We start from the raw sequence: 16,888 nt of genomic DNA, 5'->3' as shown, positions 1-16,888 counted from the left end.
AGGGTGGAGGGTGGCGTGAGGGATGCGGTCACTGCCCATTCAGCAATTGGCGGGTGTTTGAGGAGTTTGCTGTAGAAACTGGAACTCTGCCCTAAGTGAGATTCGGGGATTATTTATATAGGCTCTTCCCCTCCTCCCAAACTAAGTAAGTGGGAAGCCCTGAGTTTGAGGTGTCTAAGGCACGCTAAGGACCCACAGCCCCCATCCCCACCAAGAACATGGAAGAGCTTAGAGACTGAGAGGGATCCCAGAAACTGAGAACACGGGGCCAGAAGCACCTCTGCTGGAAGAATCAAGTGTGAGAGCCGAGGCCCTGAACTCCCGTGCGGGAACAGAGTCAGAAAGAACGCAGTTTCTCCTAAATGCCAGAGGGCCCGTCCCAGGCAGCTCCGGCAGTGGGAGGGTGTGGGCTGCGGTAGGGCCACAGCGGGACTCACAGGGGCCCCTGGACCGTGCAGGGCGCTGGGCACGGGGAGGCATGCACAAGTCAGGAGAGCGACCTACACTTACGGCGTTGTCCCCCAGGAGGTCCAGCTTCTTCATCAGCTCCGAGACCAGGATGTCCTAGAGGCAGGGGGACAGGCTGCTGGGAGGGAGCGCTGGCCAGGCGGCCGCGGGGGTGAGGGGTGTGCAGGCAGGGGCGGGGTGTTACCATCACGCCTTCGGCCTCGCAGTACGCCTGCAGGGGGCTCTTCCCGTCCACGAAGTGAGTGTGGTGGAAGTTGATGGCCGGCGACTTCCTCTCCCTCTCCTAGACAGAGAGCGGAATCTGGGCACGGGCGTCCCCTCCCTCCTGGAGGGCAGTGCTGGGCTGCCCGGGGACACGGTGAAGACACCACGTCCACCCAGCACGGTCAGCGTCGTCTTGGTGAGGATGAAGCCCCGGCTGCTGCAGCAGAGGCCCATCCCTCCTCCTCCCCAGGGAACGGCCCTGTGTGGACGCTGATAGGGGCACGGACCTCCCAGCCACCCACGGGGAGGCCCTTGGGAGCGGCCCCCGCCTGCTGAGGGGCCGGCAGTCCCACCCCCAGGGCCGACGAGCTGATCTGAGTCCCAGGGGACCGGGAGCAGTGTCCCGCACGGGCCTGACCTCAGCGACCCTGAGGACAGAGGACAGTGGCTGGAGGGGCCGCCACCGTCCTCATCCAGGACCACAGGCAGGAGCCCTGGGGCCACGGGGCGATGCACACGGAGTGGCCACACAGCCCTCTTGCGCCCCGGGAGGTGGACGGGAGGACCCTGAGGGGCAGCTCCCTCTGGACTCATGGGGGCCCACTCCCCACACTGCAGGTGTGCGTGGACGCCAGGAAACCAGATGGGTGGAAACGCCGGTGCAGGGACGCACCAAGCGAAGCTGGGTGGTGGCATCATAGGAGAGGGTGGTCATGCCTGGCAGCCAGGGCCACGGGGGACCAGGAGCGAGGGAGGCCCCAGAGCTGTGTGCGGACACTTTTGTTTCGTCTTGCATCTGTTTCCTCTGAGTGACAGGGCTGGACTCGCAGCCCTCGATGGCACCAGCTCGGGGTGACAGCTCTCTGACCCCACCCCGACCCCGCACCTCTAGCTCCAGGATCCGGAACTCCAGCAGCTCGTTTTGGTCCTTCGCATCCTGGACCTCATGCTTTAACCGAGCCTCTTCTGTCTCCATTTGTTTAATCTGTAAAATAAAAGACGGGTGAGGCCCTGGAGTCTCACGTGAGGCCAGCTCTCAGCTTCCCTGACGGCTGCTGGCGTCACGGGGATGGTCGCCTGGCCCTGGTCCTCGGCCCAGAGCCCTCACTCCAGCCTCAGTCCGTGGGGGGCCGCCCTGGTGAGACTAGGTGAGTCCCCCCCTTGGCTAAACCGGCAGCGGGTGGGCGGGGGACGCAGGGCCGGGAGCACTGGGCGGGGGGCCGTCTGAGCAGAGATGAGGAAGAGAAGGGCCACCGCGGGCAGAGGCGTAAGCTGTCGCCATGCTGCCCGCGCCTCACCACGGCCAGGACGGCGCCCCTTGGAGCCCAGGCTGGCCCAGAGCCTCAGGAACACTGCTGCCCGATGGCGGGGCTGTGTGCCGTGGCTGCCTGGCCACCCTCCAGAACTGACGTGTGTGAGGCCCGTGCCTCCCAAGGGGTAAAGCACAGTGCAGCCCGTGGCACATGTCCACAGTGGTCTCGTGTCCACCACGGGCACTGTCCACTCGGTCCGTCCCCCAGAGTTGAACGTGGGGGCTGAGGGGCCTGCTCTGCGGCTCGGAATGGGTCCAGATGGATCCGGGAGCATCAGTGTCCTCTGAGTCAGCCGGTGCCCTCGGGGGCTGGGTCTTCCCACTGCACTGTGTGTCACTCTGCACGGCTGGGACAGCTGGGATGCACCCACAGGCCAGGACTGTGACCCCATGGGCACCGTGCCAGACAAATGCACAGGTTTTAAGTGCACATATGAGTGTTCAAGTGTGCAAATGAGAGTTTATGTGTGCCTGTGGGTATGACGTGTACAGGTGACAAGCTCACATGAGTGTTTAAGTGTGTGTGTGCTCATGAACATTTGAGTGTGCCTGTGTTCCAGTGTATATGCAGGTGCTAATGTGCACACGAGTGTTTAAAGGTGCACGTGTGTCTGAGTGTACACAAGCTATTACGTGCGCACATGAACATTTATGTGTGCGCACAAGCATTTACATGTGTGCGTGTGCATTTAAGTATGCGGCCGTTCTGTGTACACACAAGCACTTACATGCACAGGAGCGTTTATGTGAGCATGAGAGCATCACGGAAGCAGCTGTGCTGAGTGAAGACGTGTGCAGAGGGTCCACGACAAGCAGGTAGGTGTCGCTCAGCACTTAAGGTACGAATGGCGCCCGAAGCGCTGCCCCGTGTGGGCCTGACGGCTTCGGGTGGGGCAGGACCGGCCTCTGCCCATGGGCCTGGTTCGGTGCCCTCAGGCTCGCGAGCTGTGGCCGGCCTGGCTCTTTTCTAGAAGAGCTGTGCCTGCCGTAGAAGGTGCTGCCCCCGCCCGCCCTCTGTCTGTGGACAAGGCCAGCTGCTGGTGGGGACGGGTCACCAAGAGCACCCTCACCAGGACAGGGTGATGAGGGGGCCGCCAGAGTGAGCTGTGAGGCCCCACTGGCCCTCCTGCCTCTGGACATGCAGCCACTGCCCCCTCCCACCTCGTTCCGCGTGACTGGCTCCAGCCGTCCTGGGCCCACTCCTCTGGGGACGGCCATGAACTGCCCACAAGGGTTTTCTAACCATCACCAACCACAGAACCCATCAGGCAAGAAAACAAGAATCGAGACGCCGCTATAGACATGGGGCTGGCGGGACCCTAGGTGCCCCCTTCCAGGCCGCCTGTCCCAGGAGACGGTGGGGGTGGGTCGTGGGGGCAACCCCACGGGAGTGAGAAGCACAGAAAGCCTGGCTGGGGCTCCGCCGGGGAACCTCTGCTTTCTCCCCACTGCCCAGCACCGCGGGGACCCCGCAAACCCCTGAGCGCAAGGGAATTCCTGCTTTTTTCGGGAAGCAGCCACTCTCAGACGCGGCCTGGCAGGGGCGTTACCTTTTCTATGAGCTCTTGATTTCTCCGATACAGCGCTTGCTTGTCTTCAATCCACTTCATGTCCTTGGAAAGGGAATCAAAGTGGAGAAATAAAAACACCGCAGGGTGGAACCACGATTGAAATCACGATTCAGCAGACAGGGGATGTGACGAAAAGACTCAACACCCAGCTTCTGAAGTAACCAGGGAGTGATAGCTTCTGCCCCACAGCTGATGAAAACCCAGGGTTTCACCCATTTCCTTGGAGGGTCCCGGATAGAAGTGGATGGCACCCAGGCTTGTGCAAGCCCAGGCCAGGAGCCCATGTGGACGTTGCAGGTCTAGGGGACCCAGACACACGGCCAGCAGGAGCCAGGGGGCTCGGGCCGGTGGGGAGAGGGCAGGTGCCAGGGTGGGGGTCCCTCCCACTTCACACCTGGGGACACGGGGCCCGAGGGAGGCTCTGAGCTCTGGTGGGGCCCGTGCGGACACCTGCTGGGCTGCCCTGGGTCAGGCCTTGGGGGAGCCCCAGTGTCTTCAACCCCGGTTCCAGCTCCGTGCCCTGGAGGAACCTCCACCACCGGCATGTGGTCACAAAGTGAGGTGTCCAGACACTGAACTCGGCCCCAAATTTCTTCTCAGCAGAGTCCTCTGTGAAGTTCTTTTCAAGTCTGAAGGACTCGTTTCTGCAACCAAAGGACCGGCTTCCTCCCCTCCTCCTCCTTCTCGCTTCCCAGCCCCTCGGCTACTGTGCTCCTCGGGCGCAAGAGGCTCGGCGGCAACATCAGACGGGGCCCAGGAATGACGCCTCCGGGTCTGGGTCATGGCGCTGTGCATGCAGCCCACTCAGGCCGAGCGCAGCCCGGGGGCTCAGGGGCCGAGGAGTGGGGATGTGGGCCGGTCCTGTGTGATTCAGGTGCCTCAGCACTGGATTCGGGGCCTCATGCGCTCAGGCGAGGATGTGGCAACGTGGCCGGGCAGTGGCTCACGTCCTTGCCCTGTCCGTCTGTCCAGCCGTCTCCCCAGCAGTTAACACATCAGGCACTCCGTGGGTCTGCACGGCGCGTGGCCCTCTCCCACCCAGACCCTCCCAGCCCCACTGGACGTCCTCCAGCCCGTCCTGGAGGTCCACCTGGGGCTGCACCATCCAGCAGGTCAGGGGGAGGCTCAGGCCCCGTGGGATGGAGGCCCTCCCCCCAGGATTTGAAGAGCCCAGCGGTGAGGGGGGCTAAGGGGAGTGACCGACAAACCCCTGGGACCTGAAATCCAGGCCTTGAGCTAAGAGACGGACAGGATCTCTGATCAAGCTCAAAGAGGCGTGTACGGATGGCCAGGATGATTCCTGCCTTGTTTGAGGCTTGCTGTGGAATTCCTTTATGTATGCATTCTTTCTGCTTTTAAATCTTTTACTGAGGTGTGAATCACACACAGTAAAGGGAGCTGGGGTGCCAATCCTCAGTGTGCAGATGGATAGTTCTCGCCGACGGACACACTCACAGACCGCCACCCTCATGGGGGGGGCACTGCAGCCCAGGGACCCAGGCCACCACCCCAGCTTCCCGGGGACCCAGGCCCCTGTGCTCACCTGTCCCTGCTCTGCCAGGGCCTTCTCCAGGTCTTCGATCCGCGTCTGCGCCCTCTGCACGTCCGCCTGTAGCTGCTCACGGGTCTGTAGGATGGGAGGAGACATACATCAAATTTTCTCTAAAAGCCAGACGCGCCCACTTGGATGGGACTTTAAGGGGACTGTCTGCCTTTTGGTTCAGCCAGTGGAGAGTAGCCCCTTGGCAAGGACCGCTCTGGAGTAAAGGGGAAACGCGGAGGCTTAGCTGAAGCACGCGACCTCGCTGAGATTACGGGGGACGATCTGTAGAGTCATTTTGGAGGGAATATTAGGGAGAATCCTCGTTTCCAGGATGAAAGAGGATTGAGCTGCCGGGTGCGGCTGGAAGGGGCTGCTTTAGTTGTCGGACAATAATGACCAGGACACACGCAGAGGGGCTGCTGAGTGGTGTGCCAGGCACAGCCCCCGGGCACCTTCCCTCCCCTCCCCGCGCCTCTGCCCGCCCTGCACTCACCTCCTTACCCGCACTTCGCTTTCACTTTCTTCCCCAGAGCCCAACCTCCTTTAGAAGACCAGCCCCCGGCGCCCTGCTGCGTGAAAGCCCACCGCCCAGCACCAGCTGGCTTCTAGGGGGTCTGAGCCCCCTTCCCTCGAGCTAATCTGCTCTCACAGGGTCCAGGCCGCAGGGCACTTTATCATGATGGGTGCCCCGGCTGCCCTGGGAACAGCTTCCAGGGCAAACGGATGAGAGTGTTTGGGCCATCGGGACACAGGGTGTGAGGGTGCCTCCACTCCACTCGGACCCCGCCCTGGCCCAGGCCCACCCGCCACTGAGCGACCGCCAGAGCTGCTTCCCAAACAACCGCGTGTCGATCGCCTGGGTGAGCATCACCAGGCCTGACCATGACCGCGGGAGAGAAGGGCCGGGCCTGGAAGGTGCGAGGGTCCCTGCCAAGGCCGGGGGTCAAGCGGGGGAGCCCAGTGGGAGCCGGAGCGTGGTGGCGTGGACGTCAGTTAGACCTTAACTTCTCGCTCTGCGTCCAGCGTCCCTCCGACCTGCTCCTGCAGCAGCGCATAGGCCCGCTGCAGGGCCTGGTACTCCATGGTCAGCTGCCGGAACCTCAGCTCCGTCTCCTCCTTGGCCAGGCCCTGGAGGGGCGCACGGAGACACAACGTTAGCCAGGCCTCTACCGGGGACCCGAGAGGCAGGCCCTGAGCCCTGGGATGAAAGGCCGAGCTGGCTGATCCGAGGCCAGGGCTCGGCTGGGGCCCACCTGCCAGCCAGGCTGTCCTGAGCCGGGGACCCTGCATTCCTGACCAGGCTGCCCTGAGGATTCGCTCTGCCGGAGTGTGTCGGGAAGGAACCTGGGCCTTGTGAAAGGCTTACAGCTGGGGTCTCACCTTCCAGGCTCCTTCCTGCACAGTCACCCATGCTGCCTCCCCGTGGCTGGGATGTCACTTGCTGCCCCAGGGAGAAGGCAGGGGGCTGCTGGCCTTCAGAGGAGAACAAGCCAAGTCCAGGAGTGACCAGACGGGAACCCTAATGGGCCCAAGCTCCCCCAGGCCCGTCCTCACTGGCGGCAGCTGTGCTACCCTGTCCTGGATCTCTAAGCGGGTTCATGGTCACGGGGCCATCCGCCAGGATCTGCCAGGGGAGGTGCGACCCGCGGCCTCAGTGCCCGCTGTGCCGGTCGGGGCCACGGACCACTGGCCCCCCCTCATCCCACACCCGCAGGGCTGGGCCAGTGCTCTGGAAGGAGGCGTGGGGAGGGTGGGACACCTCGGCTGTGTTTATCCAGAGACAGAGCTTGTCCTCATCACCCCTCCACCCTGAGGCACGACTCGGCTGCACCCGTGGCGCTGGTGCCGACCCCTGCTGGGTGGCCCAGACCCCCCACCCCCGACACCCTGAGAGGGCAGGAGCTCTCTGCACCGCTCTGCAGAGGGGGCCCTGGCGCAGTGACGGGGGTGAAGCAGACGGGGCGTGCATGCGAAGGAAGGGGGGCAGCAACAGCCAGGCAGCCGGCAGTGGGAGGTGTTTCCCACTGTACAAAATCGTGGGTTATTGAGGGTTACAGCCGGTGAGGGCCCCCTCCGGGGAGCAGGCCTCCTGACCCTGACCCCGCCTGCCTCTGTGCCGCCCGCTGGGCCTGTCCAGAAGCCGCCGCGGGAGGGTACCTCCTCCAGGTCGTCGTCTGGGGTGCACGGGGTCTGGTCTGTCCTGTCCGTTTGATAAGAGATGGAAGAACCATCAGATTCCAGGGAAGCCTCTTCGTCGTATCCAAAGAAGGTCTCCACGACAACCGGCTTCTGACCAAAAGGGATGGTGTTAATCCAAACCCAGACCAGCTGCCCGGCCGCCCCCAAGCGCACTCCGGCCTCCATCCTGGACCGCCCGCGCCCCGCACTGCTCGGGCCGCCCAACCTTGGGCCAAGGGGGCCACCATCTGGGCTGGAGGACAGCAGAGTGGGACATGGCCCTCCTGGCGGCCTTTCTAGGGACCAGACAAGCCCATGTTTGTGACTAAGGAATCTCTAACAGCCTGTATGGGGATCACCGTTGGTTGTTCCAAAACCAAACCAAAAAAGAAACCCACACAGTTTGTAAAAAGCAGGATACAAGTTAGGTCCTTTGGGAATATCTCCCAAATCTCCTTTAATAAAAGTTACAGGTTTATCAAAAAGGATTGTGCAGCAAAGAAACGATCCCAGGTCTTCAAATTCCCTAGGGGCACAGGGGCGCAGGTCTGCCTGGGAGAGACCCAGGTGCTGCCGCCCGCGGCCCTGGCCCAAGGCGGGGAGCGTGTCGCAGCTACCTTCTCCTCCTCCTCATTACTGTGGTGAATTCACATCTTCTCTTGGAAATTTAAAGGAAACAAGGTTGGGTTTTTTAATTTAAAATATAAAGAGAGGGCTTCCCTGGTGGCGCAGTGGTTAAGAATCCGCCTGCCAATGCAGGGGACACGGGTTCAAGCCCTGGTCCGGGAAGATCCCACATGCCGCGGAGCAGCTAAGTCCGTGAGCCACAACTACTGAGCCTGTGCTCTAGAGCCCGAGAGCCACAACTACTGAGCCCGTGTGCCACAACTACTGAAACCCGTGCGCCTAGAGCCCGTGCTCCTCAACAAGAGAAGCCACCGTAATGAGAAGCTCACTGCAATGAAGAGTAGCCCCGACTCGCCGCAACTAGAGAAAGCCCGCGCGCAGCAACAAAGACCCAACACAGCCAAAAATAAATGAATAAATAAATTAATTAAAAAATATATATACATAAAGAGAATACATACTTTGGGTCCTGTTTTGGTTGTTTCATAAGAACAATTTTTAGAAATAAGAAAACCATTTTCTTTTCACATCTAAAGGAAGAGGTTCATTCCTGTTAAGTGGCTTTTTAAAATACACGTTTCATGTACTCGTTTACCTTGGGGAGTTTTGCCATCTTCTTTCTTTGTTTCCGATATCTTAAAAGCTTATCACGTTCCTGCAAAAAACCAGTTGAGGAGATTTTTTTGAGTAGTTGAACAGCTCTGTCAGTTTTAAATACACAGGTTAATATTTCCGAGTCGTCATCTGAATGGACCGAGGGTGACCTTGAGGCTGGTCTATCGCCTGCATTATCACAAAGACACTGCAGTGAGGTCTGCTCAGGGCAGTTTGCTCTGAGGGTTTGGAAGGACCATCTTTCCAGCTTGGGCTGGAATAGGAACGGCAGGTTTGGGTGTCTCTGAGCTCATGTCTGGAGCTTCCTCCGCTGCCTGGGGTTGGGACCCTGCAGGGCAGGGGTTAGAGTGGCACACACATAAATGGAAGTTCGAGAAAGACAGAGGGCCCAGCCCCTCTCCGCTCTCCCAGGGCAGACGTCCACGGGGTGGCATTCACACGGTGGAGACAGACCTCGCAAACACGTGAGACCAGTGACCCTGTTCTCTCCAGGGAGCTAGGCTGCATTTATGGGGCCATGAGGAAGCCAGCCAGGCCCAGACCGGGGTCCAGGCGGGGGTGGAGAAACCCATGGGGGGGTGAGTGTCCCAGGGCGGGAGGGAGAGCCAGCTCTGAATCAGGCGTTGCCAAAAGCCAACTGGGGTGCTGGCCGTTTCCCTGCGTGACCCTGCTGGGTGGGCGATCTCAGTCACCACGGCAAAGCCTCTGGGCAAGCAGCACTGTGGTCATAAAACCCACCCAGGGTGGGGGTGGATGCTCCTATCTGGGTGGGGAGGAACCACTGGAACAGGAAGGCTTTGGGGACAAAGGGTCCCAGGAAGTGGGAGGCGATGCAGGAGAGGATGCCGACTGGTACTTACTAACATGCTCTTCACGTAGCCGGCAGTCTCCAGAGTCTGGAAGAGAGAAGGCAGGTGGAGAGTTGGGAGCACAGATCCAGCCCCGTGGGAGCCCCCGAGCCCCGCAGGCCCCAGCCTCTGCTTCCTGATGTAGAATCCCACTGCTCTTGCCCAGCCCCCCACCCCGAGAGGGAGGGTCTTCCTTGGCCCTGGTACCTCCTCCCTCCCTAAGCTGATGCCCCCAAGGGCAACCGGGACCCTGCAGAGGCTCAGGGTGAGTGTGCATCTGTAACTGATCAGGATGCTGTCTTTGTCCTCTTCCCCTCGTGCATTCTTATTGTGGGGATGGACGGTCACTGGTCATTGAAGGGACAAGAGCTCTGATCTCAGGCCCTGTCAGGGAAGGCTGGGTGGTGAGACCCCATCTTGCCCACGGGGTGGGAAGATGCCCCAACCCATCTCAGTTACTTCGGAGGTGATTTCAGTCATGGAAACAAGACAGACCGGCGCTCCCTGGCCCCGCGCCATGCCCGCGATAGGACAGAGAGCGCCGCTGTCCCCTCTGCTTCCCTCCCCCCGCCCCCGCCCAGGGCACAGAATGACCAAAGCAGCTTGTTCTGAACTGATCTGACCGTGGAGTCAGTCAGGGTCCCAAAAAGATGCAGAAGATGCCCTGATGAGGGTAACTGCAGGAGGGTCCCTAGAAGGACTACTGGAAAGGCTGTGCCGGGGCTGGGGCCGCAGGGGGAGGGCTACGTACATGGAGGGTGGGGCCCCCGGAGAGATACCCCCACACCCCAAGCCCCAGGCCTGGGACTGCGGCCTTATTTGGAAACAGGGTCTTTGCAGAGTGATTACGTCATGGACCTTGAGAGGAGACCATCCTGGATTAGGGTGGTTGGGTGTCCAGAAGAGAGAGGAGAGGCCCCAGGAAGACAGCTGAGGTCAGAGGGATGTGGCCGGCGGCCAAAGACCCGTCCTCCCCAGCACCGTCTGCGGGAGCGCGGCCCTGCCAGCACCCTGACGTTGGATCCCACCCCCAGCGCTATGAGAGCCCCGGGGCCAACACAGGCCCTGTTGCTGCTCTTGAGGGCGCAGTCCCGAGGCGGGGGGGAAGCAGAGGTCTTCGGCTGGGGGGCTCGCCTAGAGCCGACCCTGGGGGAGGCTGTCCCCCATCTCCGGCAGGCCCCGCCCAGCCCGGGCGCAGGGTGCCCTGTGGGCAGCAGAGCGGGGACGGGAGGGGACAGGAGCGCGGCTGGCGGGCGGGCGGGGTGACGCCCAGCGGTCACCTTGGAGAGCTCGTCTATGAGGTGTTGCTGCTCCAGGATCTGCAGCTTCAGGAAGTCCACCTCTCTTTCGTCCTGGCTCTGGTCCAGGTCGTTTAAGGAACTGGGTCTCCTTAGGATGCCAGCCCTCTGTCTCTGAAAAACCAACCAGACCACACGGCGCGACATGTGGGCTGAGGGGGCCCGACCGGTGAAGGGTGGCTGCTGCGTCCCGGCAGCCCTGTCACCAGCCGCCTGCGGGCTGCGGGCGGACGGCCTCCTTCTGGCGAGCTACTGGTCCCACCAACGCCCGTGAGACCAAAGGCTCCATCTTGTTACCGAACCTCGTGCAGGAGAGGCCGGGTACACGACAGCGAGGCCCCTTACCATCTCTATATTCTCCTGGGTGATAAATTTTAACTTGTTTTCCATCCGACGTAAAGTGTGAGACAGATCTTCGTTTTTCCGAGTAAGGCGTTTGTTTTTATCCAGCAATGGCTTGTACTGACTTTCAGCTTCCCTTAAACGCTTTAACTGAAAGACAAAATAAATTACACAGAGTGATTTTTAAAAGTGTGCAGAGAACCAGCAGTCTCCAAACAGAGGCGGTCAAGTGAGCAGCATAAGCCTCAGGTTCCACAAAGGGCAGCAGCCTCGGGCCCGCGCTCTATTCAGCCCATAAGAGCTGTGGGGAGCAGCCCGGCTCGTGACCCTTCGGGGCCCCTTGGGGAGCTCATTCCCCGGCAGCGCAGGTCACCGGGGAATCTCCGTGGCCATAAGGACTAAGGGGGAGGGCACCGCTGAAGGGCGAGGTCCTCACATGTTCCCGATCACGCGCAGAACTGAGGATACTTGTGCCTCGGTGACGCAGGGCAGGGGTCAGCCAGCTGGCTCCTGAGGCCCATTTCTGGCCCCCCACCTGATTTTGTTTATTGGAAACAGCCAAGGAGCCTGGACGCAAGGCCCACCCCTGTCACCCTCGTTCCTCCTTCCCACAGGGACTTTTGGAAGAGGATGCCTCAGCTCGCCCTGCACAGCAGCCACAAGCCCGCAGAATCCAGAGGCCCCGCTGCCACACACCAGCTCGTTCCTCTCCTCCGACAGCAGGGCATTGCGGTCCTCGAGTTTCCGGATGATCGCGCTCAGCTCCGCAATCTTAAGTTGGAAACGCCGAGCATCCTTTTCATCCAACTGCTGTTCCTAAAACAAAAATCAACTGCAAATAACTGTTCCTAGACACAGACACAAAAACCATTGCAAATCTCAACACACCACGGAAACCAAGGCACTTCTGCGTCATGCTCGCCTGTGATTCCGAACAGCTGGGGGTGGGTGTGGACCCTCCTGGGGGCCGGCAACTGCTGCTTCGAGCGCCGTGGGCACGGCAAACTGTATGCTGGGGACGGGATGTAGGAGCAGAAATGTCCAGAAGTATCCAGATGTGGGGGGCGAGGGCATGCAGATGTGGGGGCGAGGGCGTGCCGATGCAGATGCCGCAGGTTTGTGTGACGCCAAGAAAACCCCGGAAACCAGCACCATGCTTCCTGTGGCCACTGCTGGCTGCAGCTTTCAGGGGGGGGCCTGCCCTGCACTGCAGTCGGGGCATAATTTTCCTCATGTTATAATGTGAGCCCAGGAAAAGGTGTTCAACATAGACTTTCAAAAGTGGGTTTCCCAAGAAAAGTGGTGCCTCAAATTTAGTTTCTGAAAGGTCACTTTGGAAACCACTAGAACTTGATTGGAAAATCAAAGAAAACATTTTGATCTGGCTTCAGAATTTCTCTGGAGTTAACGGAATCTATCGAATGCCAGAGCAGGAGCTGGTTTTGATCCAGTTAAGCCATTTATAAGAAGATTACAAAATGTCGTGCTCTGTTCTCGAATGTCACTGTCCTAGGGCTGGCTCGGCTCAAACGCGGTTCTGTCCTCCAAGCAAACAGACACGCGTCCAGGAAGGACCGTGGAACGGTTCCTCATTCAGCAGGTGCAGGAGAGGCGAGGGCGCAGACCTGGAAGGACCGCGTCGAGGGTCCGTGGAAGTTAGACTCCCTCCCGGATTCCCGGAACCCCTCAGAGGGCTCTGGATCAGGAGCGGCCGTGAGGAAATGGATGGTGTCACAGCCCCTGCGCTGCCATGCAGCCCAAGGAGCAGAAAGCGGCGTGGGCATGCAGAAAGCGGTGGGTGGGCGACTGGTGACGGGAGCGGCAGAAACCACTGCGGGAGGGTCAAAGCCAGAGGGGGGCGAGCAGGGGGCCGCCCTGGGCCGCGAGGCAAAGCCCACGTGCGCGCGGCGATGGAGCAGCCCAGCCGCAACTCCCACCAGCGAGGGCAGGGACGCTTCGCAGCCTGGGGCCCGGCAGGTGAGGTGGGTGCAGCTAAGCCTGACCCCTCGGGCAGGGCCCACGGGAGGGACAGAAGAGGGTTTGTGCTGTGCTACGTCACAGGAAGGGAAGAGACGAAGTCTCCGGGCCCCGCAGCCAAGCCAGCAAAGCTGAGGGTCCCTATGGCTTGCGGGCTGCAGACACGGTCGGTGCCGCCAGGGCAGGAGGGCTTGGGCTCTGGACTCCCCAGGGGGCTGCCCGCGGGGCCATGAGCCACGGGCAGCACTGTCTGTGACTCTGGGTCGCCGGGCCAAGCATGGGAGGTGCTTACAGGGCTTCCCGAGTGGTCTGAGGCGTCTCCTGCACCGCTTGCGTGAGGAAGTTCCCGTCTGGGGCTGCCCAGGTGCCGATCGGTCTCTTTGACCTGGGACAGCTGCTCATCTAGAGCCTCTTTTTGGAGCTGCAGTCTCTGAGCATGCCCGGCTTGAACCCCTAACTCTCTCTCCAGCACGAAGACTGCTCTGTCTTTAAATTTTATCTCCTCCATCTACAAGGAGAACAGAACACAATCACACACGCAGGCAGGGTACAGATCTGCAGTTACCATAGAAACAGGCGGAGTGACTCTCTCATGCAAGCGTCAGGAGGGGCACCCGCAGCAGCAGCCCTGCCGGCGTCTCGGGCTCTGAGACCCGAAGCAAAGCAAGTGGCCCTGGACCGAGAGCCATGCCCCGCCACCCAGGCCTCATGTGACTCCCCGGCTCAGACCAAGCTGGGGGAGCCGAGGACGTCTCCCTGGACGTCCACCACACACGCCTCCCCAGCCTCCCCGGGGTCCTGGCAGGACTCCCCTCTCCCAGGCTGGCCTGCGGGGACCCCTTGTCCAGCAGGGTCTGGAGAGGACACCTCTATCCTCTGCCTTCTGCTGCACGTCAGGCAGAAGAGGGGCGCCCCGTTTCCCGTACCCTGTCAGTAGGATGAGCAAGGTTTGTGTTAAAACAGGCGGGCTGTGAACACAGAGAAGTAGGAGCTGTGGGCCCAAAAGCCCTTTCGGCCTCTTTCCCGCTGCTCTGCGGCGCCTGGCTTGGGGAGGCTGGATGGTGCGTAGGGCCAACGTGCGTGTCCTCCCTCGGCTCCAAGGTGTGGGTAGAAAGCAGGGGCGCTGCCCGACTGCTCGCAGGCAAAGCCGCATTTTTAATTCAGCTTCCTCTGAGCTAAGGCTTGGGGCGGGGGGTCCCTGGACAAGCAGGCTCCAGACGGGAGGTCAGGGTGCCCAGGGCGTCTGGTGGCTGTGAGGGGTCTGCAGCCCTGCCCACTCTCCCTTAAGCGTCAACCTCCTGATAGCTGCCAGCCCTTCCAGACACAGCTGCTCCTGGCCTCTGGGCCCCTCCCAGCTGCCACAGAGACGGCCCTGACCAAAGCGCAGGCCACTGCCCTGGGGGGAGGGCCAGGCGTAACAGGCCCCGAGCGGCCCATTCTTTAGACAGACAGGCTCGGGTGCTGGGGGCGTCATTACAAATGGCACCAGATTGACAAGACTCGGTTTAAAGCATATTCCAAACAGCAGAGCAGGGTAGGATATCCTGCTGCTTTGCTTGCTGTTTAAGGTTTGAGTAAGTTAATAAATCAGCCATCTGCTGAAGTCAGCTTGGAACAGAGTAGAGATGTCTAATTAGCCCAGATCACAGAATTCACAGGCCAGCGACGTTGAACAGAAGAAAAGAAATCCTTAATTGCTAAACTCCCATTGCCTGGAGCACACAGCAACGTGGAAAGAGGCAACCCATTCAATTAGTGGAAACAGAGAGGCCAGTGAAAATAAAGTCATATTAAGAAGCAGCTATATTCTCTGGTCTCACATTTACAGTCATACACAGACACTTTAGAAACATCATTTTTCCTTCATCAGGAAAGTAAAAACAAGTCTCCACTCTCCCACTTAAATCAGCTATTTAAGCAGATGGTCTGGACCAGGAAGCCAACCTCCCAGGGAAGTCACTGTACGTGCCACGTAACGTGCCCAAGTTAGCCGGTCCACCCCGAGGTGGAGATGCGAGATCTGCTCACCAAGGAAATGCGTGCGGCTGCTTCCGCCCCACCGAGGGGGGATTTGATTTCTGAAGATGGAAACACCTCTAAGATCCTAGGGGTCTCGCGCTCAGCGCCTTGTTGTGCCCGACATGCCAAGGGTCTCAGACAAGGGCACGTTCCTGCATCTCCCGGTCCTGCTGCTTTAGACACAGAGGCCCGTCCGTGAAGGAGGCGCGTGTCCACCACGGGCATGCCCAGCCGACGGGAGACACGCTCTGTCGGATGCATGGGGCCCCCACCTCACTCGGGGGGCTGCTTCCAGCTCAGGGAGCACATTCAAACCCAGGTAACGGGATGGCCAGGGAAGCCTCGGTGGGTGGCCGCGGGAAAGCTGGGCTGTTCTCCTGACCTGCGAGAAGCACTGTGAAGAATCCATGTCCCTTCCCAGCAGTCTCTGTACGGGTTTAACCACTCTAACTAGCTGTCCAGACAACTGGGGGCAGGTAGCATCACACACCATAGGTTTTTATGAGAAAGCTGAAATTGGTGTTGCCTGTACTTCTTTGGTTTTATAGAATTTTTAATAACCATCTGAGCTTGTATTTTAGCGAATGCTCGACAGACATCCCCCGATTCCACAACAACACAGCATGAACGTGCCCGAAGCTGTTCCTGGGGCCCGGAGTCACACCCCCTCCCGCCTGCTGCAGCCCAGTCCTTAGAGTGTGTCACCAGCCAGGCGCGGCTGGGACGATGGGGACGCACCTGAGCTCGCAGAGGAAATCAGAGTGAACCACCTCCTTCCCTTCCACTCTGACAGGCTGAAAATTTGGTCAGGATCCCCCCTACCCTGGGACCGAGTCTCTCCAGGGTCTCTGTGCAGCCGGGCACGGCTGACGAGGTAGCTCCAGAGCCTCCTGGGGCTCCAGACTTCCCTTCTGTAAGATCCAGGGAGCCCTAAAAACAACAGGCCTGGGCCTCAGCAGGGAGGCCCCAATCCTGCAGTCACCTCCTGAAACCCCCGGGCGTTCCGAGGCGAGCCCCGCGGTGAGAAGCACCTCTGAGCCCCGAGCCCGTCCTGCAGCCCTGCAGCCCACCCGGCTCCGGGCCTCCCTGGCTCTGTCTGGGCGTGCCTGCCAGCCGCCGCGTCCCCACCCTCCAGGAAGCTTCTCCTTGAGAGCTCTGTGCCCTCACGGGGTGCCACACCCCCGGCCAGCACCCAGGGTCCCGGGGTCAAAGCAGGGACCTAACTCTCCACAGCTCCCCGGCCCTTCCCCACTGGCCCGGCGCAGCCATCCTTCTCCTGCCCACGCCTGGCCCTGCGGGGGCCCTCAGCCTCACGCCTCACCAGGGCCAGCCCGCCGCCTGCTGGCCTCTCTGACATGGCTACAGCCTCCCCTTCAGACCCTGTGAGCCGCACCCAGAAGACCCCAAACTGGCTGGAGCCACAGGACAAGGGCCGGAAGAGCTGCGGCAAGCGGGCAGGGGCCAGGCCCCGAAACACCAGCCAGACTGACCAAGATGCTGCAGGGGAGTCTCCTGCTTTTAGCTACTTGGGAGTTGTCGTGTTCTTTGCAAAGTGGCCGCCCCTTGCTGAGGTCCCCTCCCTTCCTCCCTGGGCCGGGCTGCCAGCAAGACCCATCTACAGGCGGGGCTCCCGTTCCCCAGGGTGCAGGGAATTCAGGCCCCAGGTTTGCTACAAGCAGCACTCTCGGCAGGGTCCCCTTTGCTCGGGGCGCCGGCCACACGAGGACGCGAGGCGCGGACCTCCCTGCACGCTCCTTGGCTTCCCGGTCAGGCTGCCCACGGCCACTGCGCTCGGCCTTGTGCCTGGGCTGCAGTAGGGCCCCCGGGCTGGCCTTCACTCGGCTGCAACCCTGTCTGGCACTGGCTGCTGCATGGCCGCTCCTGCG

At 60.8% G+C, this 16,888-nt stretch overlaps 1 protein-coding gene across 17 annotated transcripts in view; it reads right to left on the bottom strand.

The window, feature by feature from the left end:
• Positions 1-16,888, bottom strand: part of JAKMIP3 (Janus kinase and microtubule interacting protein 3) — a gene marked incomplete at both ends in the record, with an annotated part of 42,838 nt that overhangs the window by 10,845 nt on the left and 15,105 nt on the right. For 2 of the 17 annotated variants that reach the window (XM_082610930.1, XM_082610939.1), the window contains 13 exons: positions 505-564; positions 653-751; positions 1,559-1,657; positions 3,535-3,597; positions 5,099-5,182; positions 6,098-6,226; positions 7,256-7,384; positions 8,499-8,558; positions 9,379-9,414; positions 10,647-10,778; positions 11,010-11,156; positions 11,703-11,822; positions 13,276-13,491. In XM_082610930.1, coding sequence (XP_082467056.1) covers positions 505-564; positions 653-751; positions 1,559-1,657; positions 3,535-3,597; positions 5,099-5,182; positions 6,098-6,226; positions 7,256-7,384; positions 8,499-8,558; positions 9,379-9,414; positions 10,647-10,778; positions 11,010-11,156; positions 11,703-11,822; positions 13,276-13,491 — 1,374 coding nt within the window. The remainder of the gene's footprint in view (positions 1-504; positions 565-652; positions 752-1,558; positions 1,658-3,534; positions 3,598-5,098; positions 5,183-6,097; positions 6,227-7,255; positions 7,385-8,498; positions 8,559-9,378; positions 9,415-10,646; positions 10,779-11,009; positions 11,157-11,702; positions 11,823-13,275; positions 13,492-16,888) is intronic. The other 15 variants (XM_082610941.1, XM_082610946.1, XM_082610932.1 and 12 more) reach the window with 12 other exon arrangements.

The sequence above is a fragment of the Mesoplodon mirus genome, assembly GCF_964341445.2.
Source record: "Mesoplodon mirus genome assembly, chromosome: 2".
Classification (NCBI taxonomy): Eukaryota; Metazoa; Chordata; class Mammalia; order Artiodactyla; family Ziphiidae; genus Mesoplodon; species Mesoplodon mirus.
The sequence above is the reverse complement of the archived record's forward strand: the minus strand, read 5'-3'. Positions and strand labels throughout refer to the sequence as shown.